General features: G+C 42.9%; 1 protein-coding gene across 2 annotated transcripts; it reads right to left on the bottom strand.

The window, feature by feature from the left end:
• Nucleotides 1-1,080: 1,080 nt before the first annotated feature.
• LOC125545855 (beta-glucosidase 5) lies at nucleotides 1,081-6,705 on the bottom strand. 2 transcript variants are annotated; one of them, XM_048709903.2, is made up of 13 exons: nucleotides 6,079-6,705; nucleotides 4,479-4,542; nucleotides 4,305-4,363; nucleotides 4,018-4,093; nucleotides 3,857-3,928; nucleotides 3,596-3,683; nucleotides 3,175-3,433; nucleotides 2,728-2,843; nucleotides 2,424-2,638; nucleotides 2,176-2,204; nucleotides 1,877-1,979; nucleotides 1,642-1,726; nucleotides 1,081-1,529 (listed from the first exon to the last, which is right to left on the bottom strand). In XM_048709903.2, exons 1-13 carry the CDS (start codon nucleotides 6,199-6,201, stop codon nucleotides 1,304-1,306), a joined length of 1,515 nt encoding a protein of 504 aa, XP_048565860.1. In that variant the 5' UTR covers nucleotides 6,202-6,705; the 3' UTR covers nucleotides 1,081-1,303. The 2 variants fall into 2 exon arrangements, with proteins under 2 accessions (XP_048565860.1, XP_048565859.1); XM_048709902.2 differs by lacking the exon at nucleotides 6,079-6,705 and adding an exon at nucleotides 4,894-5,100.
• Nucleotides 6,706-27,395: the final 20,690 nt, after the last annotated feature.

Below are 27,395 nucleotides of genomic sequence, written 5' to 3'. Positions count from 1 at the left end.
AAAGTTCATGGATTTTGATTAAAAAGTTTACGCAAATTGTGAAAAAATTCATGAATTTTGAAAAAAATCACTATAACTGAAAAAGTTCAGTAACTTGAAGAAAATTTTGTGAACAAAGAAATGAAAAAAATGAAAAAAAAGGTCAAAGAAAATACTGTCAAAGACAACAAAAAACATAAAAGAAAAGCATACACGTTACATTTGGCATAAAGGACGGAAGAAGATGAAAGACAACGGAATAAAGTAACGTGGCGCAGTGGTTAGCACTTGTAGTACTGAACCTTGATGTCTCAAGTCCGAATCTCCTCCCCCCGTATTTTTTGAATTCTTATAAAGAAAAAACTATATGGGCCAAAGCCCAGGACGGCGAGTTAGTGTGCGCCAAGTCATGAAAATCACTGTGTAAAACATATATGGCAGGCAGTTTTTTTTTTTTGACGGAAAGACCTTCATGACTAGCTCTATATTAAACTCAAATAACACTATCATCGTCTGCTAAAAGTTTAACAATATAACTCGGAGGTGCATCCATCCAAACAGTTGGATTGTTCGCACGCCCCCACTCTGCTAGCACGTGAGCCACTGCATTAGATTCTCTATTGATTACAATGCTCAATAGTAGCCTTCCCGAATTCTAGTATTAAGTCTCTGCAATCATCAAGCAACGGAGCTGCCACCATAGAGTAACCCTCATTGAGACGTAGAGCTTAGACCACAATGATATTGTCCATAATCACTTATACGTTGTTGCATCCCAGGGTTTGGAGTAGCCTCAATCCTTCATGAAGTGCCGCAGCTTCTGCAGACACAACATCTGCTACATGTTCAATTTGTGAGGTAGAACCAGTAATGAAGTAACCTCTGTGATCTCTAACAATTGCTTCGCATGACCCGGAGTGGGAGCCCTCGATGAAAGAGGCGTCCACATTCAGTAGTAGTTGCAGGGTAAGACTGGTGGCCATATGTTCTTCCTAGGAATAGGAGTTCCCTTCCCAGCCACTCGAGTAAAATTCAGCACCAGTGCATGTATGGCCGCCGCTGATCGCTGCGGGTTTTGCACCACCTCTCAATCTATTGATAGAAGCTGAAGAGTATTGTCCGGTTAATTAGCGGAAAAACCGAGCAAAACCTGTTACAACACACCTAAACCTCCATCATGAGACATGGCCATGCGTAGGGCACTGCCAACCACTCTTGTAGGTACATAAGGTACTACATGATGTATATGTAATAAACCACTATATTTACATGAATCGTTTATTTACATAGGATGACTCGACATTTCCACCATCTGTTTTACGGCTCATTGCAGAGCATGCGATCCTGTACTTTCGAGCTCGTTCCGAACATAGGTGTCATTGTTCTTCAGGAAGCCAGAGTACCATCGAGCAGAGAGCTTCGCTTGTCGTGGCAGCGCCTCATCGTTAAAATCGACACGGTACAGGCCGTACCGTGACTTGGCCCCTGCAAAGAACTCGAAGACGTCTAGGAAGGACCAGACAAAGTAACCTTTTACGTTTGCTCCATTCCTGAAGGGCAAAACTACGTCAGGATAAAAATGTCTGAATCCTGGACATTTTGCGGAAAGGCAGTGCTGTTGACTTGAACTACATTCTTGGTGACTTTTGTTTAATGGCTGACCTTACTGCCTTCAGTGTGCTACCCATGTAGCTCTTCAAGTATTCGATCCTTTCGGTGTCATCGAGAGTGTCATTAGATGCAACACCTGCGGAGATGAATGGCAAGGCAGAATATATTAGTGAAATTAGAATGAATTAGAAGCTGTGATGTCTGCATGAACACTATGACATAAATTTTATCTAGATCTGTAGAACAGAAAATTGGAGATCGTTGCAACCAGACTAGATCGACTTGCCATTCTCTTGCACATAGATAGGAAGGTTCCCATAGGCTTTCGTAAGGTACTGCAGCACATATTGCAATCCTTCCGGGTCACTTTGAGAAGATGCTGGGACATTCTGCAATCAAAAGAGAATATTGTGTATATTTATAACAACTCATAAGGTGGACAATATCTTGCTAAATAATTTGAGCTCTAAGTGTAGTTATATATTTTTAGTATCTTGTTAGATTAGAATTTGTAATATGAAGAAATCATGTCTAGAAATAGTTCAGGCTAGTGGTTTCTCTAACAAGCATTGTTGAAAATATTACCTTGCTACTTCCTGGGATTGTTTTAGAAGCTGCATCACAATAACAAATATTATGTTAGCACTCGACCAATGGGTTACTCAAATTCGTGTGTATTTTGGGGAGTGGCAACAAATTATTTGGTCAATATATACATAAATAGTGTGCTTTTTAGAAAAAAAGCACATTCATCATTATATTATACGAGATAAATGAATTGCATTGCCCACTCCTTCTGACTACAATTAATGAAGAATGCATATATTTTTTACCTCTTTGGTAAAGAGACATGTCTGCTGAATAGTCACGAGTGCCTTTGTCTAAAGGACGGTCATTAACATACATGGAATAGTAGTGGTTTATTCCTATGAAATCAACAGCTCCCTTGACAACTTGAGATTGGGACTTTGTGAACGATGGAAGTCGAGACCCAACATTTTTCCTCATCACATCTGGGTAATCTCCAGACACCAAGGGCTCTAGTATCCTAGAAAAGCATCACAAGTTGGTTAGCTGCATACTTATTGTGAACTCTCTAGAACATGGAAATAAACATAAGAGTCCAAATAATGTTACCATCCGAACACGAAGTCTAAGTATCTTTTAGCTGCTTCCACATCCACATCAGAGTTCGTCATAGGATAACTCCAAGAAGAGTAAACATTTATGCCAACACCTCCCTTTTGGGCAGCCTACTTGCAAGAGTATTTTTATGTACACATAAAAGTTAGCATGTGAAAATACATCAAGAAACAGAATTAAAAGAGCAGTCTTTTTATTGTCCATGAGATTAATGTGTCGAAACTGCCTAGAACATAATAATCTTGCACACACAAATTGTAATCATGGAGACACTGAAAACTGTGTATAGTGAACCAGTACTTTCTTCACAAATATTAACCAGATAATGATTAATGAATCTTAGATTAAAACAAAAAGGTTAATAGTTTATTCCTTAAAGAAAACAGAGTAAACATGTCGGAAAAAGGCTTCACTTTTAGTTTTGGACACAAGATGACTCACTCGATATTTTTCTCCGTAAAGTCTGGTAGTTGATGCATGAGCCAGTATCATGTTATGAGCTGCTATGTATGGTTCCACAGTTGAGTTTCCCACTGTACAATTTGTTATTCCAAATGGGTTGGAGCAACGTCCCGGGGCAAATAGTGCATTGTCGTAAGATCCTAGTGCGCTGACATTAGGTTCATCTATCGTTGTCCAGTATGAAACCCTGTCTCCAAACTCCCTAAAGCACACTTCTGCAAATGCTGTGAAATCCTCCCTGCATTTTTCAATGCCACTGGTTAGGAAAAGGAAAGTAGAAATCAACTAAACATTGTCAAGGCACTTTGCATAAGCCACCTCCATTATCTATTAAAAAAGGCTTATTATTTTTAGCTTTTGAGCAATTCGCCGTTACAAATGGAAAGTTTTGGGACCTTACACAATTTTAGGGCTTAACCATCCGCCATACTCATCGTCCAAAACTTGCGGGAAATCGAGATGGGAAAGCATAACATGGACTTGAATCCCTAAAGAATCGTGAAGGCCACACAGATTCAGAACTCGAGATAATGAAGAAGAACAATAAAGAAATTGTCAACTATGATAGATTTGTCATTGTTGTGCATATACGATATAGTTGAAAGATGCTTTTTTGCGTCAGTGCATGATAATTTATACAGTTTAGTACAAATAACCATACCATGTTGCACTAGCTCATTTATAAGGTTGTTGTAGTACTCCAAACCTTTTGGGTTGACAGCCCCCCTCCCATCTGTAATTGTCAATTTTGAAATCAAAGATGAAACATTTATGTAAATTTCCTGAGTACTGCGACAGAAATATTGTGGAATGCTTTCATACTTGGTATAAGCCTTGACCAGGAGATAGAGAATCTGTAAGCCTCTAGGTTAGTGTCAACCATGAGCTTGATATCATCCTGAAACATCAGGTGATGTCATTATTAGTGTACAACAAATAAACAACAACCTAATCCTCTCCGTCTATGGAATATTGAGAAACTTCAACCACAACAAAACAGAGTATAATATGTTTGTTTTTCTGATATAATTTTTCTTGTGGGATTCTGTAAGATAAAATTAATAGGGAAAGAAATTCAAGTCACACCAGGTAAATTTAACCATGATTACCTTGTACTTGTGGTACCCATCAGCAGCGACATCGCCTGTGCTTTTATCCGACATTTTCCCTGTCATCAGTAGGAGAATATTGTCAAACAAAGTTTTACCAGGACCCTGAATATGGTCAGAATACCGACAATAAGGCTTTTTTAGGCAGAACTAACAGGTTAATTAGTGTGTTACCTGCTTGTGTGAAGGTGTCCCAGACGCTTGGGCTCCTGCCATCCTCAGCCACGGCACCCTCATACTGCATAAAAGAAAAACAGAGCAAATTAACCAGAGAAGCAGAGCAAGAGAGGCCAGCTAAAATGCGCAAGAGGTAAACCAGAGCCACACATTCGAGTTGAAAAATAAATAACCAGAGCCACATAAAACTAACTAAACAAGCAGGAAATGATAATCTACTTGTGTGGTTGTTGACTTGTTAGGCTTCGCTGTGAGAGCTGGTGGATTGGATCCTAGCGAACACTTGCTTTCGTTGGTTTGTTTGCTCTGTTCAGATGAGAAGCAGGGCCCAGAGCCTTATACGACTAAAATATGCGCAAGAAAACAAAATTCAGTTCGAGCCCCAACTAATCTGGGTCGTCCGTTACCTTACCTGGTATGCCGAGGTGGCGGCCCCGAAGACGAATTCCGGCGGGAAGTCGCTCCTCGTGAAGCCAAGAACAGGGGCCGCGCCATGGGCGGCGGCTAGAAGCAGGAGCAGGAGGAACTGGAAGAAGAAGAAGGCCATGGCAGCGGGCTGTACTGATGGTATGTGCTTTCGTGGCCATGGCAGCTTATAGGACGGCCTCGCTCATCATGCATGATGAAACAGTGATGGCCGATGGGTCATTTCTTTTTTGAGAGCAACGAATGAACAAACCACGTGTGTCACGAGGCTGGTCCATTAACACCGAACGGTTGAACCAGACGGGCGAGACAGGGACGGGGTGGTGCCTGGTCGGGTGTTACTGTGTCAGCATAATTTGTGCTTATAAGTGTCTAATCATATTCCTACTACTAAAGGCAGTAGCTAGCTATAAGGTGAGCTGCAAAATCACCAAGCTATGACAGATATGTAGATTAGCTGTAAGATTGGTTTTTCACTCTCTCTACTAGGGAATCGGGGGAGGCGCTTGAAGGTTCGAGAACGAGGAGAAAGCGAACCGTTTCAACCCCGCTTAGCAGTGGCGGATTTATCGCTCAACTCCGTGATTGTCTAATGTGTAGATCACGGGTTTTCAACTAACGGTGTTGTTTTCATAAACTTGCTAAGGCGTAGTTCTTCTGAGTTGTGACTTATACATAAGCTGCAGTGGAAAACATGCTTATGCGTATTCTAGAAGAAGAAAAATTGCCGTGAAAATAAGCGCTTTAGAATAAGCCATCCTGTTCTTTTCAGTTTCTATCGCTTTACCTTAATTTCTGATATACTCGGTGATAAGTCTGTATTGCCCCTATAATTCGGTTCTTATGAAATTATATTGAGTTATTTCTTAGTGTTTTGCTGCACATATGAACATAAAATCAATTTTCGAAATGAAGATCATTGTCGCACATACGAATATCATACAAACATCATTGTCGCACATACTAACTAAAATGAGCAAGGAAAAAAATTATGTTTGTGTGGTTGTTATCTTGTTAGGCTTCCCTGTTAGAGCCAGTGGACCCCAATGAACAACTGTTTTTTTCGTTTCCTCTGTTTACATGAGAAGCAGGGTCCATAACCGTTCGTATAAAATATGTGCAAGAAAACAAATTCCAGTTCAAGCCGGTACTAATCTGTATCATTCGTTACCTGGTATGCGGAGGTGGCGGCTCCGAAGACGAACTCCGGCGGGAAGTCGCTCCTCGTGAAGCCAAGAACAGCAGGAGCAGAAGAGAGGAGCAACAGCAGGGAGAAGACGGCAATGGCAGCCATTGCTGCTGCAGCCAGGTCGATTCGATCACCCACCTTCTCTGCACTACTCAGGTACCGTACTACGTTTCTTCTTAACCCTGACGATATATAGTACAACCTGCGTAGCTTTCAAACAAGAACTGTTGCCATCCTCTCCAAGATAATATCCGCTGGACCACAGTGCTGAAGATCACCCTTATCCACCCCGGCGGCCATTTGACGCACACATTCGTGGTAGACTGTGGCCGCAGTGCTCACTCTCATGTACTCTTGTGGCCTTGGTAAGTGGTAACTGATAAGGCCGGACTTGGCGCCACAACTTTTTTTGAAAGCGGACGGGCAAGTGGGCGGGAGGGAATCGACCCCAAACAGGCAAGCACTTATATCGCCATATAAGGGACAAATCGCCCCACATGGGCCGGGCGCATTATCGCTTTCTTTTTTATCATTTTCCTTTTTGCTGTTCCTTTCTCATTTTTCTTCTCTATTTTCTGGGTAAAATAGATTGATGGTTTTGAGAGATACATGGACACTTTTCATTACCATGTGAACACTTTCTCAAAACATGAAAAATATAGCGACACATGCATACTTTTTTATATATGCAATTATTATTTTAAATGCACGACCATTTATATTCATATGCCTGGACATTTTTTTTCTTACCACTATTGAACACTTCTCTTCACATACAGAATAAATAAAAATATATAAAAACACCTTTTGAAATTCTATTATAGTTTCATGTAGTATGTGAGCTTCTTTTGGCAACACATAACATTTTTTCACTCATTGGATATATAAAACTAGTGAAACGAACATATTTTTCAGACAATATTGTTATAAAAATGTTTGTGTATTGTTGAGTTCCATATGAGTGGGCCCATTACTAATCATTTTGGTGTTTTTTCCTGTATTACCCGCGCTATAAGTCTGTTGGGGTGCCCGCAAAGTTAGTCCAGCCCATATTCTACCACGAACCCAAAAAGGCAAGTTAATTACGAACGACCATATTGAACTCGACTAGCCTAATCCAACACTATAATGACAAACCATACACTTCCCTGTGAAAAATAACAATATGCACTCTCAAAACGTGCTCCAGAAGAGGCACCTATCTCACCACCTACAACTCTTGGACATCCAAACTTCCTCCCATAGAACCTAATTTTAGAGGCCATCACCAAAAAACCCAACCAACCAAGAGGGAAATTTCAACTCTCAGCCCTCCCTTGTTTCGACTCTCGACTGCTCCATGCCTGACGCTAGCTTCCTCCTCTTCTCCAGTAGACCTCCTACTCTACTTCCCCACCCCCTATCCGCCTCACAGTTGGGCTGCCCACAATGGCCCCCACCTTCACCGCCCTCCATCACGTCCTTGGTTTCACTGCCCTCCATGGCATCACCGTCGGCCACATGCCTCATGTCTCCTAGTCCTCGGTTGCTCCCCTGGGCCTTCTGCTTCCTTGACTCCCTACCGCCTCCCTACTAACTGTGTCCATGTCATCATGATTTGTCTCGTCTCTATGTCCTGCTTCTCATTGTCAGGACAGCTCCTCAGCGTGATATCGACCACACACAAAAGTTGTTGAACCGGCGGCCAAGACATTTTATTTGCAAATTTCAATATTTTATTTGCATGTGAAAACAACATGTATATCTTGAGATGGTCAAAATTGCAATTGCAAAATAGTTGTACGTGTGAGATGGTCAAAATTTAAATTGCAAAATAGTTGTATATGTGAGATGATTGAAATTGCAATTAAGAAATAATTGTATACCGGTAAGTAGCTCATGTGTTGCAATGGAAAAACATAATTTTATGTACAGAGTAAGTACACCTAGAATGAAATCACAGGCTCTGGTTCTTGGACATGACATGTCACAATTATTTTCCATTTTAAGGGTTGGCAGGTTTAACTTAAGCAACAAGGACTAGACTACCACATGAACTTAACATGCAAGATATCAAGAGTAGCATGCCAGAAAGCAACAATCTTGCAAGTAAGAAGGAGGTACGGTTGAGAGTAATAAGCAAAGCAAAGTCACTTGGAAAGAACTCCTTGAAATAGTTGCAATCAAAGCGTATGTCAAGAATCCAAAGGAACATTCTCTCACAAACACAAAGGATCGGGATATGGTGAAAGAGGTGATCTTGAGGAGAAGGGATTCAAGAAAGGGGGAGTTCTTCCCTGGCAAAGAATTAAGAAGTCAATCATGGAATCACCCAATGCTTCCTTTTCCTATTCTTGCCTTGGACCTCCTTTTCTCTATGTGGTTGATAGATGAATAGTGCAATGGATGAGGTGGGCTAAAGTAGTTGGCAAGGAGTGAAATGGGTGACATGAAATAGATGAGGTGGTTGTTGGGGGTTACCAACTCGAAGGGGTATGGTAGAGAATATATAGAGGAGAGGGGATCCAAAATCTAATCATTACACATAAAGTAACCTAGGCTTGGAAGCACTGGTAGAAAACCAACAAAACTATTGATCCAAATAAAATAAATTTGAATGTCCAGGGTAGTGGAGATAAATCAGATATAGTACTCGGTAGTACCGATTGAAAATGATTGGTGGCTCTGAACACAAAAAGGATAACACCTTTTCTATTGGATAGAACGACTCAGAAGTGCCAGTAAAACAGATAGCTTGTTAGTACCACACAAAAAGGAACCATTGCAAGATTTGAGAAAGTATGCAGAAAATAGTTAAGTCACATCTCTGAAGTATCAGAAAAAACAAGTGGATGTACGAGGCTTATACTGCGAGAAAGATAAGCAAGTCGAGATGACTCAAAAGTGCCGATGAAATGTGATGCTCGAAAGTGTCGAACAAACAAAAGGTTTTGGTAAGTGGAATGTTTGAGCTAGCAGTTCCAGAACAAAAAGATCGGTGCTTCTGACCAGTTAAATCTTGGTTTGATATTTGAGCATGAATAACTCCAAGTAGCTCAGTAGCACCAGAAGAAAATCTTTAGTGGCCAAGACGCTTATAGAAATTTGGGATTGCTTTGACTTCGGATCTATTCTTGGAATTCAAACCAAAGTCTTTGCTTTTGCCCCTCTTCATAGCATGGTTGTGGTTCTGGGCGGGAGTGCCCGGTTCTGATGGTTTAGGTCATTTGCCATGGGGATGCGGGTGAGTTTTTTATCGGCCCAACTGGAGTATGAATTTTTCTCTTATATTCAATTCACCTGCTCAAGCAAACGGCTTATGTATTGCCAAAAAAAGACATGAGAATCGATCATCGTTGTCTGTTGTTAGTAAATACAGGTTAATGCAGACTCAATACAAACATAATCATTTGCGGACAATTACGAAAATCATCCTTAAAATAGTTCGTCTGATTTATCGATTGCATTATTTTTTGCCCCCTTGCTGATCCTTCATAAAATATGTTGTTCATAAATTGCGTGGCGAGTCATCTAGTACATGTTAAGATCACTTACTCTTTTTTTAAACATAGTTCAATCGTAGATGCTAATATACACACACATACGGAACATCTCCTCCCACTTAACGAACATTGCCGGAAAATCTAAAATAAATTCAAAATTATGTGAGCACCAATGTCAAGTCTAAACATTGGTGCTCTCATAATTCTGGATGGGCTAGTTCCATCACATGAAAAATAACCACATATCACTAGCTTTCTAAAGCAAATAGATGTGACATGGGAATCATTACCATAAAGGAAAAAAGGGTGATTACAACATAGAAAATAATCTAATAAATATTGAAAATTGAGGAATTCCTATAAATGTAAAGCACATAAAAAATTGTCTTACGATCATTTTACCTACATATCTCACTCTAGCTTTGCACCTTCTTTGGGTCTTTTCTGGCTCAAATGGTACTATAAACCCGACCACTTAATCGGATTACCGTGTTGAGCTCTACTACGTACAGATGCCATTTTCCATGAACTTAAATATGAGGAAAACGGGAAAACCAAGCAATTTCCTAACAGACGCTCAATGCGATAGATTGTCGTCGTTTTGCACACGTGATCTAGCTAGCGATCGAACTAGACCTAGCACCGAGCGGTGCGTGCGTTCTTTAGGATTTGATTTGGAGAACTTTCTGGAAGGTACCAAACTGGGTTTTGGAATCTTCTAGAAGGTTTATAACCGATTTGGGGAACCTTCTAGAAGGTTTATAACCGATTTTAGGAACCTTTATAAACCTTCTAGAAGGTTCCTAAACGTGTTTTTTTACTCATTGTACGGTTCTCTTAGTTTTTTCTTTTCCCCTTTTTCCTTTTTCTGTTTATTTTACTTTATTTTTTACTTTCAAATAATATTTGAATTTAAAAACATATTTAGATTTTTCAAAAAATGTTCACAATTTCAAAAAATATTATGGTTTTCAAATTTTGTTCATAAATTGAAATTATTTATGTTTTCAAAAAATGTTCCGGTTTTTCAAATTTGTCCATAAATTAAAAAATGTCCATGTTTTCAAAAAATGTGTAAATTTTTCAGAAAAGGTTGAAACTTTCAAAGAGAATGTTAAGGAACTTAAATAAATGTTTAGTATTGCATAAAAGTTCTAATTTTTCAATATTATATTACAAATTTCGAAAAATGCTTGGAAATTTATAAAAATGTTCGTGTTTTACAAAATTAAAAAAGTGTTCTTATTATCAAATTTTCCTCATAAATCCCAAAACTGTTCGTATATTTTGGAAATGTTTGTGTTTTTAAAACAAATTAAAATTCACTTCCTGTTTTATATTTGCCATAAATTCAAAAAATGTTGGGTTTCAACAAAATTCAGAACTTTCCAAAAATGCTTGATTTTTCAAAAATTGTAAATTTCAAAAGTGTTACTGTTTTCAAATTTTGTTCAGAAATTGAAAAGATGTTTGTGTTTTGAAAATGCTTGGGAATTTGAAATAATTTTCATGCTTTTAAAAAAGTTCTAATTTTCAATTTTCAATTTGTGTTTTTCATCGGATTTGTCAAACATTATTTGCCTTTAAAAAAATACCCACAGTTTGCAATGTTCAAAAATCTTTAGAAAGTGTTCAGATCCGCCTGTCGCAATTAATTCTTAAACTTTCATTCTGTTCATTTGTCAGTTACACTGGCTACCACCACGAGTTCACGAGCGAGTGGTCAGGAGTTTGATTCCTTGCGGGGTCATCCTTTTTTGATTAAGTTTTACATCGCACTGTACTAGCACACTGCAAACTAGCGTGCTCGCTACAACTCTCGCCAATGGGCCGGCCAAGTCGGAGCTGCGTCGCTAACCTATTTGACGCAAACCAATGTCCCCCGTTGACTGCACATCCACTTCACATGTATCCCCCTCAATTTTATTTTTGCAAACCATGAAGCCGCAGGGAAAAGTATCAGGTACTCTCATCCTTAGGGTACTCCCGGTTCTCCAGATTCAAAAACTCATTCTTAAATGTAACAAAAAATTACGGAAAAAATGTGAATGTTCACAAGACATGTGACTATAGCCCCTACAAATTTCAGGTCCAAACTTGAAATGCACATTGAGAAATAAAAATGTGAAATCTAGCATGAATGGTGTAAGAAAAAAAGACAAATGCAACATTGACACTATTCACATCTAGGTTTCACTTTTTTGTTTCTTAATGTGCATTTCGAGTTTGGTCTGAAATTTTTAAGAGTTGTAGTCACATTCCTTCTAAACATTCACTTTTTTTAGAAAATTTTGAACTATGTAGGAATGAGTTTTTGAATTTTGAGCACTGGAAGTACCCCAAGGATTGGAGCACCTAATACTTCCCCGAAGCCATAGATAGATTGACACCTAGATCGATGGCCAAGGCACGTTTAACTGCTGCCGTCGGCGTGTTCCCGGCCGACCTCCTCCTGGAGATCTTTACGTGTGTGTCAGACGCTCGGACCTCCTCCGCTGTGCGGGCACGTGCAACTGGTGGTTCCACTTCCACCTCATCAGGCCTTGTACAAGGTGGGTGCTTAGGGAGACTCTTCAACAAGAAAATCGGGATATTATTTTCGAGATCGCTGAACGCAGGTGCTTAGGAGGAGGGACAGAAGCAAAGTCTGGCTTCCGGTGCTAGCAGGTGCTTGACCGTTCGTTAGGCTGCAGTTAGCCTTGCTCTTCCTTAATTAAACTAGTCTAAGCACCCGTAGGAAGCAGTCACCATTGCAGGGCAAAAATATTTTAAGACGCCACGCTGCGCTCGCTCTTGAAGCACCGGTCTGTACGCAGTGGCCATTGTATAAGGCCTCAGTTGCCCGGCCTTCCTCCGGCGCGTCGGTCACTTGCAGGAGAACACTCGTCAGTTACTCAAAAAAAAAAAGAGAGAGAACGCTCGGCACCCTCCTTCCTCGTGGGTGCGTTCTCGTAGTGATATCCAAGTTTTCTTTATCCCGGTTTTTTTCGGTGGTGGACGGAATATTAGGTTTTTGGAAAATGCCAGAAATTTCAGGGGGGTTTTCGCCCAAGTTTTTTAATTGAATTTTGAAATTGAAATGTTTTTGCTTCAAAATATATTAAGTTTAACAGCTTTTCTTCACAAAGTACTACTTGTTCGACCACCCGTCCCGCATCTTGTCCTTTTTAAAAAAACATAAATAACACTCGAACACATAAAAAGAGCAAGCTTGCATTAAGCGGGATTCAATCCTGTGAACCCGCCGCTACGACGGATTCGATTTTTTATTTGTTATTAAAACGGAGGCAAAAGATTTGCTTCATTGATTAATTAAAAAGAATTGCCTAGTTAATTAATGAAAAATTGGGCCAAACCGATACATATAGCACGCGAGTGCTATTTGACACTAGCTTCATGTTTAAATTCAAAAAAATTGAAATTTTCAAGCGGTATGAAACTTTCTCGGCAGGCGGCGGGAAAACCAGTTTCCGGCCGGTTTTCGAAAATCTTGCTGGAGAAAAAAACCTGGTGCTCTCTCATCTCGTCATTAGAGCACATACCGAGGAAATCCCAATGGCCACCATCGTTCTTTTACCTCCATACACACCCAGCGGGCCGCGCGTCCCTCGTTTTCACCTCCTTCATCCACAACGACAACATGTTCTTCAACTACGCCAACCCTCTAATAGATTTGCCTTATCGATTAATTAAAAATAACTACCCAGTTAATTAACGTAAAATTGGGCCAAAACTGATACATATAACACACGAGCGCTATTTTACACTAGCTTCGTGTTTAAATTCAAAAAGATGAAATTTTCAGGCGGTATGAAACTTTCTCGGCAGGCGACGGAAAAACCAGTTTCTGGCCTGTTTTCGAAAATCTCGCTGGAGAAAAATAAACCCTGGTGCTCTCTCATCTCGTCATTAGAGCCCATAGGAAATCCCAATGGCCACCATCGTTCTTTTGCCTCCATACGCACTTGTGGGCGCGCCCCTCGTTTTCACCTCCTTCATCCACAACGACAACATGTTCTTCGACTACGCCAACCCTCTAATAGATTTGCCTTATCGATTAATTAAAAATAACTACCCAGTTAATTAACGTAAAATTGGGCCAAAACCGATACATATAACACACGAGCGCTATTTTACACTAGCTTCGTGTTTAAATTCAAAAAGATGAAATTTTCGGGCGGTATGAAACTTTCTCGGCAGGCGACGGGAAAACCAGTTTCTGGCCTGTTTTCGAAAATCTCGCTGGAGAAAAATAAACCCTGGTGCTCTCTCATCTCGTCATTAGAGCCCATAGGAAATCCCAATGGCCACCATCGTTCTTTTGCCTCCATACGCACTTGTGGGCGCGCCCCTCGTTTTCACCTCCTTCATCCACAACGACAACATGTTCTTCAACTACGCCAACCCTCTAATAGATTTGCCTTATCGATTAATTAAAAATAACTACCCAGTTAATTAACGTAAAATTGGGCCAAAACCGATACATATAACACACGAGCGCTATTTTACACTAGCTTCGTGTTTAAATTCAAAAAAATGAAATTTTCGGGCGGTATGAAACTTTCTCGGCAGGCGACGGGAAAACCAGTTTCCGGCCTGTTTTCGAAAATCTTGCTGGAGAAAAATAAACCCTGATGCTCTCTCATCTCGTCATTAGAGCCCATAGGAAATCCCAATGGCCACCATCGTTCTTTTGCCTCCATACGCACTTGTGGGCGCGCCCCTCGTTTTCACCTCCTTCATCCACAACTTCATCCACAACGACAACATGCTCTTCAAGTACGCCAACTCTCCAGTTTATACTACATACTACATTAATACTAGTACTAGAGGGGTGGGGATCTCACGGCGGCGAGGTCGCGCCCATGGACGACGCCGTGGAGGAGCTCAATCCTCCTCGCCGGAGCTGCAGAGGTCGATGTACTTCGCCCTCTGCTCCTCGCGGATGCGGCGCCACTCCTCGTCCTTCTCCTTGGCGGCGACCGCCTGCCGCCACTGGAGGTCTTCGAGCTCCTCCGCGTGGCGCCGGCGCTCCGCCTCTTCGCACACGCTCCGCTCGGCAATGGCGGCTGCAACCGCGTCGACATCGAAGACGAAGTCTTCCGGCCCGACGACTCCGCGGCGGCCGAGCGGAGCGGGCTCCTCCTTGACGGGGACGAATTCGAAGCCGTCTGGCTCCTCCGACCACTCCCTCTTCACGAGGAGAAGGCCCGCGCCGGAAGAGGAGGAGCTCCCGGCGTACGAAGATCTCGCCGCGGAGGAGAAGGACGCTCGCCGGCGGTCGTACTCCTCCGTCTCGCGGACGCGGAAGCTCGCCGGCGGCGACATGCCGCGGTTGGTCCACTTCCGGGCCCCGCGCTTACTCGCGCCGTCCGACCAGACGCGCCGCTCGCGCTCGGGGTCGCTTCCGCCGCCGGATCTGCTGCCGGAGCTCCACAAGCGGCCCCACATGGCGGCTGGAGGCGGGGAGGTGGTCGCCGGCGGCGAGAAATGTGGAGAAGGGGGTGGGGAATTGCGTGGCTCGGCGGCAACGGGGGATAGGGTTTCGACCCGCAAACGCGCCGCGGAACCGTAGATATAGCGGTCGGGGCGTGCGGTTTGCGGGTCGCGGCAAATTTTTTTACGGGCCGGGTGAGTATGCAGACTCTGTTCTGGCCGGAAAATTGGGCCAAGCCCGTATACTCGCCAGAATTTTACGGTTCCGCGTGTTTTACGAGGTCTGCTAAAATTGCCCTAATAGATTTCCCTTATCAATTAATTAAAAAGAACTACCCAGTTAATTAACGTAAAATTGGGCCAAAACCGATACATATAACACACGAGCACTATTTGACACTAGCTTCACGTTTAAATTCAAAAAAATTAAAATTTTCGGGCGGTATGAAACTTTATCGGCAGGCGACGGGAAAACTAGTTTCCAGCCGGTTTTCAAAAATCTCGCTAGAGAAAAAAAAAACCTGTTGCTCTCTCATCTCGTCATTGGAGCATAGGAAATCCCAATGGCCACCATTCTTTTGCCTCCATACACACCTGGTGGGCCGCGCGCCCCTCGTTTTCACCTCCTTCATCCACAACGACAACATGCTCTTCAACTACGACACATGGCCTTCTCCTCGTGCGCATCCCGCCCACGCCTCCTCGGCAAGCGGCGTCTCCACGACCTCCACTTGACTTACAGGTGGCTTTACCGGCTATTGCTTCTCACAGCCGCAGACAATTGAATCCGTGGCGATCTAGACCACCCGCGGCGGCTGGCATTCCAAGTGCTCTTCATAATGGTCCACTCCGACCAAGTCGTGTACGCCTGCTCGTACTCTTCCACCACATGCAGTTGGAGTGCGCCTCTATAGTGCCCTCAGGCCTCCGGTCTCACCATGTGCGGACCACCAGCGGGTGTTGTCACTCGTGGCATTGTGCACTAGGTGTACAGACCACATAAATTTCTACAGCCTCAATGTAAGGGTGGACACGATGGGGCGTTTCTTTTTTTTTTAATGAAGGAGGACCTCCGGCCTCTGTATCTGAACGATGCATGCAGCCACTTTATTAATTATTCATACAAGACCTTACAAAGTTATACAATAATAAGACTAGAGCCACCGTCTAGACAACATCTGTCGCTATTTCTATCCAGTTGATATAGAGATGCTGATAGGCCTAATACCAAACAGACCTTGCAGCCAAACCTATCATCTAAGACCTGAGATCCCAAGCAGGACGCTTACCGGGTATGGGGCACCCACCAGCCTGATGCACTTCTCAACCAGGACGCCTGCCGAGTATGAGGCCGCCGCAGCCACCTGCCACCACTCCATCTTCAGTATTGTACTGCTGCATCAACCTTGCCCGGTCTAGCTGCCGTCGACGCCACCACGACACCAGACAGTGCCACCTCCCTGCGCGAGTCCATCTCCGCGCATCAGACGTCGAGTCTCCACGGCGCCATGCCGCCGAGATCCGCTGCCATCAATGTGTAAGCTAAAGCACCGCTCCACCAATAAGCCTTCCACTGGTCCCTCGGTCCGTGTACACCTCCACAAATGACGCCCCCAAGAGAGAAACGACACCATAGCGCCACCGTCATCTGATCTACTGATTTAGGGTTTCCCCCGGAGGTAGCATAGAGTGACCTTGAACTTCTCCACGGCGATGGCTTCAAGAAGGGAACGACGCAGACAGCGCCGCCACCACTGGCCTTGGCAGCTAGCCGAGAGTAGGTTTTCACCCAGATCTGTTCGAAGATCCTCCCTCAAGCATCTCGTGCACGGACTGCCGCCATCTCTGCCGGGGACTGGACGAAAGGGATCCAGGCTGCCGTCGCCTGACTGGCCATGGCACCACCACGGTGCCTACAGTCGGTGTCGTCAGGGCCACCACGCTCGCCTGTAGGTGCACACCGAAACCGCGGGCCCACCCAAGCCCATCTGGGCAAGACCAGATCGGCGATCTTGGCCGCCGCCACAGGGGCGACCCCGCCGCGGGGAGGTTGCGCCTTCGCTGACGTCGCCGCCACGCATGTCGTAGGGATCCCGCCGCTCCTTGTCGCCGGATCTCCATCGAACGATGCGCCGCCGCCGCCCGAAAAAAACGCCACCACCGCGCGAGGGATAAGGCCCCGCTGCCACCATCATAGGCTAGGCTTCACCGGTGTGACCTCAGGCGGCGGCAGGACGGAGGAGGCGAGGGGAGGGGGCCTAGGGCCGGCAGCGTGGTCGCCCCCCGATTGCTCCTCAGGCGGCGTGGCCGGCGGCGGCTCCTTAACCAAGATCCCAATTCAAGTTGGACGTATATATGGCCTTTGGCGGCTGAAACCACCATTCCCATGCATTATCGGTGAAGGAAAGCTCTCATTTGTCAGTCAACAAGACAACGGCATGCTGGAGCTTTGGATCAAGCGAAAACAAAGCCATGATCATATCCATGAGTATGAGGGATAATGGATGCACTCAGAGCTAATGTCAGACGGGGATCCAGATCTAATCCTTTGCTGAGATCAAAGGGGCCATGTTTGTCAAGCAACATAAACGACACGTTTTTCACACTTGACCTTGACACCAAGAAAATGGAGCCCGTGATATGGGGAGAGGAGAGTAGGTTTTCCAAGGAATACGACTATTATGTTGGATGGTGACACAACAACCATGTATTCTAGGATATGGACTGGCCATCATACTTCCTTCAACTCTCAGCCATAAACCTAGGACAGTAGGACGTGCAAATGTGCAATGAGGTGACAGCCAAATGCATGCGGGATTTTAGTACATACTGACGAATCATTTTGATAATTTTGGATTGATGGGAAAATAAAAATACTACTACCTCCGTCTGGAGTACATGTATATGTATTTTTTGAGGATCCTAAATGTATGTGTATATGGTTTTGTAATAAATAACTACAATCGGAACCAATTTCCGCTGGCCCTGTTATTCGATCGGGAATTTCGATCCTTCTACCTGTCTGGGTTTACTTTTCCTTTAATGTCCAACAAAATTGCAAGTTTAACCACTTACTCTCAATGTCTAACAAAGTGTGTCATAACATTGTGGTAGCTTCACACATGTGCCAACCCGAGCATCATATGTCATTTCCCCAAAGGAGGGTAGAGCCTTGAACTCTACATCAGTTAATGCATGTAGCCATCTATTATTCTAAAGTTCTAAATGTGACATACGTGAAAAGTCATACAAAATAGTAGAAGAGAAAAAGCTTTGCAACCAAAAGGTAATACAGATGACATGATCTTAAAACGAAAAGAAAGAATCAATTCTTAAAATAAACAGCAAAATAATAATAGAAGTAGAAAATGAGTGCAAATGAATATCGCAAACAGTTCAGAAAAAAATACCACGAAAATGGGTTGACACACGAACACGTCACGTGTACCCTCGACGCCGGGGGTGATGCACCGCAGCTCACGTCGATGGAGACCCGACCGACAGCGCGATACGCAAGACAGTCGGCGGACGCTTTTGCAGACCCGAAACCCCGCGCACCCGGGAGGGACCCCGTCAGGGATTGCGGTGGCTATGGGCTGCCCTAGGTCGATTCGCTCGCCCCTAGAGCCTCGGGATTCGCAGCTCTCAAACACGAAGAACAGCGAAGAACGAGAGAGAAAAACGGCGAGGAGATAAAACGTAGATGAAAAAGTAGTATATTGATTTGTTCGATTGTGTGTTGTTCAATCGGCCGTCACCCCTTAGGTATATAAGAGGTGGCTGGGCTTCCCGTGCAAGAAAAATGCTTGGATTCACGTCCAAAACCCTAGTCAAATTCGGATTGGTTTTATCCGAAATTTTCAAAACTGTTCGGTTTAAACTGGCTGCACTTTGCGGGTTTTTTTTGTGGTGGTAAATGACTTCGATGGAAATGAGTCCAAAAGCAATCTTGACCGTTTCGACGAGACGAACAACTTTCATGTTGAACGTTTTTTCATCATAGGTTATCTTGAAGGTCAAATCGCTCGCGCAAAACAGCTAATTATTCACGCAGGTCATCAGACATACCCACCTATGTGTCTGGTTCCGGGCGTCATATTTTGCTCACTGGAGGGTCGCGCTGTGCGGGCTCTAACTTTTGCATACAACCTCGGATTGGGACGATTTTTATATCAAAATCGATCGTTTCGACGAGACGCACAACTTACATGTGGAACATTTTTCCATCCGAGATCATCTGAATAACCTTTTGAGCCCATCTTCAACTTCTCGTCCGATTGACTATCACAGCCTCCAACCCGGCAAGTTTTCCATCCGAGTAAGCTTTCCACACCGGCAATGTTTCTATCCGGCAAGCTTTCACACCGGCAAGGTTTCACTCCGGCAAGGTTTGTACTCCGGCAAGGGTTCCTCCCTAACAAGGTTTCTCCCCCGGCAAGATATCACACCGGCAAGCTTCCACACCGGCGATTTTTCTGTGCCGGCAAGCTTTCCACGCCGGCAAGCCTTCACACCGGCAAGCTTTCACACTGGCAAGATTTTATCCCGGCAAGGTTTTCGCCCCAGCATGCTGCTTTATGATCGTGCCACTTTTGAGCGTCAACACATGCCCCCCTGTTTTTCGGTAAAGCTAGCGTGCCGAAAAATACTTGTACCAAGTTTGTTCTAAGGACGATGTCAACACTCCATCGGCCATTTATATGTTCTTAGGACGATAAGTATATATCGACCATGTCTTGTGTGAACTTTCTGATGCAAACTTGGGTGAAACCTTCTCAGCTTCATTAACAATCCGGTGATAAAGTTCCATAGATATGTATCTCAATGTCATCCTCCGAACCATATTGTTCACCCTTTTGCTAGGATTTTGTAGACAATCAACAATAAACTTTCTCTAATCCTTACTTTCGCCTGCATAAAAATTTCATTAGTGGCCGAAGCTGTGGACTCCAATTCGGCCTTACCTATGTTGGCAAGAATAAGCATCGTCTATTGATAGATGTGCAATACACCATGACCAACATGGTAGCCAAATGCTTGCTATGCCAACTCTCTCCAATTATCATGTCTAGATATATGAAGAATCTTAAAACAACCCATGATAAATTTTACATCTAGACACACCTCAAGATAAACTAAAAGTGATTCGTCAAAACATTGATAACCATTGGATATTTGTTGCACTACTAGTAACGAATCACCGGAAGCCTCAATATGTATAGCACCTATAGCAAGGCAAAGCTCCAATCCGAATGACAATGCATATTCGTCTTTGATCATTGTGCAAAAATATTTTAAGCGGCATGAGGCTTCACAAAATAGCACCATAAGGATATATATATAAACAACACCAACACCTTGGCCATTGCTACAAATTTAACCATCAATATATAATCTCCATGGTTCTAGAGAGATCAAGCTGAAACCAATATTATGCATGATGTCAATATGATGCTCAATAATAAAATCAACCATGATTTGGCCTTACATAAATTCTGAATACTAATAAGCCAAAGCACACCCAATCAAAACATAAGTTCACTTTGCAATTTTGGTGAATTGGTCTATGCATAATATCTTCAATGGCATCAATTTGACAAATTCCTTTGCAAGCACTTATCTCAAACTAAGGACGATGTTAGAATACCACACCGGCCATTCTTAGATATATTCTTAGGGCGATAGATAAATATCGGCCATTACAATGAGGTCCATGTAGTATTCACCCACCAAGGTATGTATAGCCGAAATAAACAAATAAAATAGCAATAAGATATTTCGGCCCCTTTGTATTAGCAAGAAAAATGTAACTAACCAAATGTATAGTGATTTGGTAATACTCTGTCATGATATAGAAAATTATGTTGCATCCATGGATCAAAATAAGTCCATGGAGGGTAACGGATCATACCTGTGGATGAATTCCATGGCAAAGGCATCAATGGCATTGTTGAAGAAAATGAATGATGTGCTAACCGAAGATTTTGATGTTGTGATCCACACCTTCGGCTTAATTGTTTGTTGCTTCCATTCTTTTCTTTCTTCATTTTTATTGTACTTGTTGCAATAGAAGCATGCACATCATTTTTGTTATGAATGATCCTCTTGGGAACCCATGCCATATTCTTCTGTCTCAGCTCTTGTGCACTAAGATTTTGTAATTCCTTCTTTTGCCAATACGTTAAGCCAAGTGGGCATCTCGGCTGTAATTCTGTTTTGACCAATGGCAGTTCCTTTTTGGCCTTATGCACTCTCAACTTCTTTTCTTCAGATTTGGCACTTTGACTCTCAATAATTGGTTGCTTTGTCTCATTGCCTTTAATAGCCAATGTTAACACTTTAATTGGCTCTTTATTATTTGAGATCAAATCTGAAGTTGCAATCTTACGACCATCTCTTTTAACACGGTAAACTTGCTTGAACACCTCTTTCTTCATCCTTGAGCCCTGGACCGATTCCTTATGATTGAAACGGTCTTTAACATGTGATTGTTCAGATATTGATCTTCTCGGAGCTGCATAATATTGGTGAGATGGTCTAAAATAAGATGGAGAATGTGCCCTTGTATCATACCTGTCCCATGATGGATATGGATCTATATGAGCATAGGGAGGCATCCACGGCATTGGCGGCCCAAAATAAGGATATGAATATGTTGCATTAAAATTCTCACTTTGCCAATACCGATCCTCATATTTGCGCCTTGGGGGTGATCTTGGTTTCTTTGCATGATTGGGCCAATAAGCATTCTTCTCTTCACTCTTCTTTTGATATTTATCCAATAGTTCAGCGAAGGTGATTTTTGATCTCTTACACTTGCGCTTATTTCGGCCTTTGTTTCCTTTTGGTTTGCTTTCATCGATCATTGGATTTGCTTGCTGCCCCCCAGTCCTTGGCGTCTCCATTGTAGCTTCGATGGAATTCTTGCCCTCAAGATTATGTTCATTATACTCTTCGACAACTTCTTTACTTGAAAGCTTGATCCCATCACCTGCAGTTTTTACCTTCTCTTCAAATGGATCGGCTTGAAGCAGCCGATGCAAAAACTTTCTACCATCGGGACCAATCGGAATAGACTGGTCATCTCTTGGTGTCTCAACAAATTTCAATCGTCCTTTATCAATGGCCGATTTAACTATTTGACGAAACATGTTACAATCCTCAAAATTATGCTTGGACGAATCATGCAACTTACAATACATTCGTCCCTGGACAGATGGCTCAACATGGTGATCAAGAATTCTAATATAATTATTCCTCAACAACAAATCAAAGATTTTATCACACATGTTTGAATTAAAGGTAAACCTTTTATTTTCTAGCCGATCTTGATGTGAGAACGGCTTTGGAATTAAGCAAACGAATGGTTCAGATTTTGCACCACACCATTCGGCTATGCATTGTGTTTTGCACTCTATTTCCGATGTCTTTGGGTAAGATATTATACTAGCATCGGTTTTCTCAACAGAATTTAACCTTGGTTTTAAATTTCTAAAACGAAAATAGTTAGAACATACATGTCTCAATTGATACCAAGTGCAAGCCAAGTATGAAATAAGCAAAGCTACCCACAGATATGGACTTTAGATAAAGCAACGGGGAAAGCTTTGGCTGTAATAATAAGTCACTATCGGTCTTTATAAATGGCGTAATGGGTTGACCGATATGCTCAATAACAACTTTATTGCTAGCAAGTAAATTACCCTTCTTCATTGGTCTTTCAAAATTACTTATGAGGATTTTTCTAATAGATGCATCAACAATAAAGTCCTGACCAAATCTGAAAATAGGTAAATTACTTGCTAAACATACCTCTTCAAATATGTTGGGAGAGCACGATGGTGGTGTGACTTGAACAATATCTTGCTCCGCCTTTGGATGGCTCCCCAACGCCTCTTGATCATCTTTTTCTTGATTCCGTGTATCATTACATTGAAATTTTTTGTCGGCCGAACTTTGTTCGGCTACTTGTTCTTGTCCTTGAAGTTCATCAATTTCTCTGGCACGAAACTCATAGGGCAGGAAGTAGGTTCCATTAACTTTAGAAAAATCAAGTATGGTCGCTTTGCTATGCTTGCCATGCCCTTTCTCAATAATGCTTGCCTCTTTGCATTTGATGGATTCATAATATATACTTCTTGATTCGGCTCTTTTAACCGGAGCACTTTCATGTTCTGAATCATCTTTCTTTACATTGCTTCTACCAATTGGCAATGCTTCTTTCACTTGAGCCAATTCTGTTTCTTTTTGTTTCTGGCGGCGAGCGGCAAAATTGGCTTTAATCTTTTTCTCAATTTCAGCCTACTTCGGATACGATTGCCCCCCAATGCTTTTAGATTCTTTCGGCAATGGCACATGGGTGTTGCCGAAACTTTGCAATTGTGTAGGGGTTGTATAATATGATGTAGTATTAGGTGAAGGCATATCCATTGTTGTAAAACCATATTTTTGCTCGCCAATTTTATCAATTGGCAAAGATTCATCTTCTTGTAAAACTCTAGCTTTTATTGCAGCATAATCAGGAAACAACCCCTTTTCATATTGTTCAAGGCAAAGAGCACTAATCCTCTTATTTTGTGTCAAGCTCTTTTTTAATGCAGCCACAACCGCTTCTGGAAGGGATTGCTCCGCAACGCTTTCAGATTCTTTCGGCAATGATTCGTGAGTGTTGCCGAAATTCTTGAATTGCGTGGAGTATGCATTATATGCTACAGTATTTGATGACGGCACATGTGTTCCTGTAAAATTTTTACTTATTCGGCTGTGACCATAAAGATGCGGGGCCGAATTATGAACATCTACAGTTGCATACGGTGCTGAAAAATTACTAACATGAGGTGTAGCATATGATGGTTGAGAGTAACTGGCCGAATAGCTAGTAGTAGAATGTCCAATTCTCCCATCCATTGGCAAGGTTGGATTCACATATTGCAAATCAGTTGCCGATGAATAAAAAGGTGAAACACTTTCTTGTATGCTATTGGAAATTTTAACATGAGGTGTATCAAATTGATTAACCAAACCCATCATGTTGTTCATCGGCATATGGATTTGTGGGGTTACCGATGCATGAGAGTTTGGATACATATGTTGTACGTTGCTAAAATCATAAGAATTTGAAGCATGAAAATTGTTTTGCATCGGCCCTTGCGCATAATTAGATGCATGATTGATAAAACTAGGGCTAGCCGATACATTATGCTCATTAGGTGATCCAGCAACAACATATGAATTATTTGCATCTACAAAGGGGAATTCGGTATTCATATTACCTTTGTAGATTTCAGCAACTTGATGACAATCTCTTCGTAGCAAGAACGAGCCAGAGACCATTCGAAACTTCGTCCCCAGCGGAGTCGCCAAAAAGTGTGTTGACACACGAACACGTCACGTGTACCCTCGACGCCGGGGGTGATGCACCGCAGCTCACGTCGAAGGAGACCCGACCGACATCGCGATACGCAAGACAGTCGGCGGACGCTTTTGCAGACCCGAAACCCCGCGCACCCGGGAGGGACCCCGTCAGGGATTGCGGCGGCTATGGGCTGCCCTAGGTCGATTCGCTCGCCCCTAGAGCCTCGGGATTCACAGCTCTCAAACACGAAGAACAGCGAAGAACGAGAGAGAAAAACGGTGGAGAGATAAAACGTAGATGAAAAAGTAGTATATATTGATTTGTTCGATTGTGTGTTGTTCAATCGGCCGTCACCCCTTAGGTATATAAGAGGCGGCTGGACTTCCCGTGCAAGAAAAAGGCTTGGATTCACGTCCAAAACCCTAGTCAAATTCGGATTGGTTTTATCCGAACTTTCCAAAACTGTTCGGTTTAAACTGGCTGTACTTTGCGGGTCTTTTTGTGGTGGTAAATGACTTCGGATGGAAACGAGTCCAAAAGCAATCTTGACTGTTTCGACGAGACGAACAACTTTCATGTTGAACGTTTTTTCATTAGAGGTTATCTTGAAGGTCAAATCACTCGCACAAAACAGCTAATTATTCACGCAGCTCATCAGACATACCCACGTATGTGTCTGGTTCCGGGCGTCATATTTTGCTCACTGGAGGGTCACGCTGTGCGGGCTCTAACTTTTGCATACGACCTCGGATTGGGACGATCTTTATATCAAAATCAATCGTTTCGACGAGACGCACAACTTTCGTGTGGAATATTTTTTCATCCAAGATCATCTGAATAACCTTTTGAGCCCATCTTCAACTTCTTGTCCGATTGACTATCACAGCCTCAAACCCGACAAGTTTTCCATCCGAGTAAGCTTTCCACACCGGCAATGTTTCTACCCGGCAAGCTTTCACACCGGCAAGGTTTCACTCCAACAAGGTTTGTACTCCGGCAAGGGTTCCTCCCTGACAAGGTTTCTCCCCCGGCAAGACTTCACACCGGCAAGCTTCCACACCGGCGATCTTTCTATGCCGGCAAGCTTTCCACGCTGGCAAGCCTTCACACCGGCAAGCTTTCACACCGGCAAGATTTTATCCCGGCAAGGTTTTCGCCCCGGCATGCTGCTTTATGATCGTGCCACTTTTGAGCGTCAACAAAATGATTCAACAAACTAGGATAAAGTCATAAAAGCGCATCTCAAAAAGAAAAACGAGAATAAATAGGCCAATGAGATGAGCTCTGATGGAAATTTGGAGGCGCGACAAATTTGTATATATACTGCTGCACCAGCGGGCATGTAGATTGCCACCTTTGCCTTAACCAACTACTGGGTCATTTTTCAAGGCACTAAACAAAAGCATTGGACACAACAATGGTGTACCCCAGTACAATTTCCGCATGTTCTTGTTTGTTGAACCGCCGTGAGTTAAATTTCAGAAACTACTCCTGTCCTGTCATATCAGTATAACCCCCAAGATCATGGTTATGATCACGGATCAATGTGTTCCTGCCTGCCAAGCTTTGTCGTTAGACCCGGTTTGTCCTTGGTCAGGCTCAGCCAACACAAAAACGAACACCGAACTCTGGACTACTCAGCCGCTTCATACCATCATACTTCCATCGCTGCACACACTGACAAAAAGAACGGCAAGAATGGGTAAAGGAGTCTCAAATCGCTTGTTGTTTGCTTCACAAACAAGAATGGGAGCAATCATAGTTAAAAGGAAGAAACAGAAACGCAAGTTGAGTGTTGCATCATGGAATGCCTAATTAGGCAGTAAGAACAGTACTAAGTTTAGAAGTATTTTTCGACAAAGCCTATGTTTAGAAGGATAGGAGTGCAAAAAAAAAAAGGTTAGGAGAAAAAAAAACGCAGTAGATCAAGAATGTACGTAGCAATATGCATGAATTTTTTTTTGTTTGCGTGAGAAACGCAATATCCCGAGTATATGATCTCAAGATTGTCATGTTTTACACTGACCGTGAAGTACATAGTACTACAGATTACTACTCCCTCCGATCCAAAATAAGTGTCGCAGTTTTGAGCTGGAGTCAGTTCAAAACTGCGACACTTATTATGGATCGGAGGTAGTACAGTGAGATACAACAGATGAAAGTTATATATTTCTGCCTCCTTGTTGTGCTGCTTAAATTTTCGTCAAAAGTGGTATGTGCTTAATTGCGTTCGGAAGTTTTATAATGGTTATGATTGGCACTTTTGCTCTACAATTTGCGCAAATTTCTTAGAGGCTGGTTCCGTAATCACGCTGCAGAGGAGCGTCGCTCGAAAGATGCTCTCGAATCTCAAATCTTGGCCCTTGATCATTCAGCTGATTCTTTTGGGCTTTCTGAAGATGGGTGGTCTTTGCGATACAATCTTGAATCCGACTTGATGCATTTGCATCAACATGCGGAAATCTATTGGCGCCAGCGGGGCATGCTTAATTGGACTCTAAAAGGGGATTCCCCCACGGCTTATTTCTTTGCTATCGCTAACGGTAGGAGGAAGCGTTATGGTATTAACAGCCTGATCATTAATGGTGTGCGGTCTTCTGGCCAGTCTATGATCCTCTCTCACGTGGTGGAGTTCTTCTCTTCGTTATTAGGGTCCAAACCTCCCTCGGGATTTTCTATCTCCCCAACCTTGTGGGACCACAATATGAAAATTTCGGCCGATGAGAATGCTAAGTTGTTGATGCCCCTTTCTGATAAGGAGATATGGGATGTGATTAATTCCGCTAACCCCAATGCTGCTTCCGGGCCGGATGGCTGTTCGATCCCTTTCTTCCGGAAGTTTTGGCCTCAGTTGAGGCAGTTGATTTGTAATGTTATTCAGGGGTTCTGCCTAGGCACTATAGATATTTCTCGCCTCAATTACGCGGTGATCACCCTGATTCCTAAAGTAAAAGGCGCTGAGCTGATCTCCCAGTTCAGACCCATTGCGCTTATCAATAATTTTGCTAAGTTTCCTGCTAAGGGCT

The sequence above is a fragment of the Triticum urartu genome, chromosome 3A, assembly GCF_056163025.1.
Source record: "Triticum urartu cultivar PI428250 chromosome 3A, HENAU_Tu73, whole genome shotgun sequence".
NCBI classification, from domain to species: domain Eukaryota; kingdom Viridiplantae; phylum Streptophyta; class Magnoliopsida; order Poales; family Poaceae; genus Triticum; species Triticum urartu.
This window is presented reverse-complemented; position numbering and strand designations above follow the sequence as displayed.

Coding starts and splice junctions, on each gene's coding strand:
- LOC125545855 (XM_048709902.2), bottom strand. CDS start 5,028: ATGGCCTTCTTCTTCTTCCAGTTCCTCCTGCTCCTGCTTCTAGCCGCC. Junction 3,684..3,856: donor AAATGAGCTAGTGCAACATG/GTATGGTTATTT, acceptor ACGATTCTTTAG/GGATTCAAGTCCATGTTATG. Junction 2,844..3,174: donor TTTACGGAGAAAAATATCGA/GTGAGTCATCTT, acceptor TCTTGCAAGTAG/GCTGCCCAAAAGGGAGGTGT.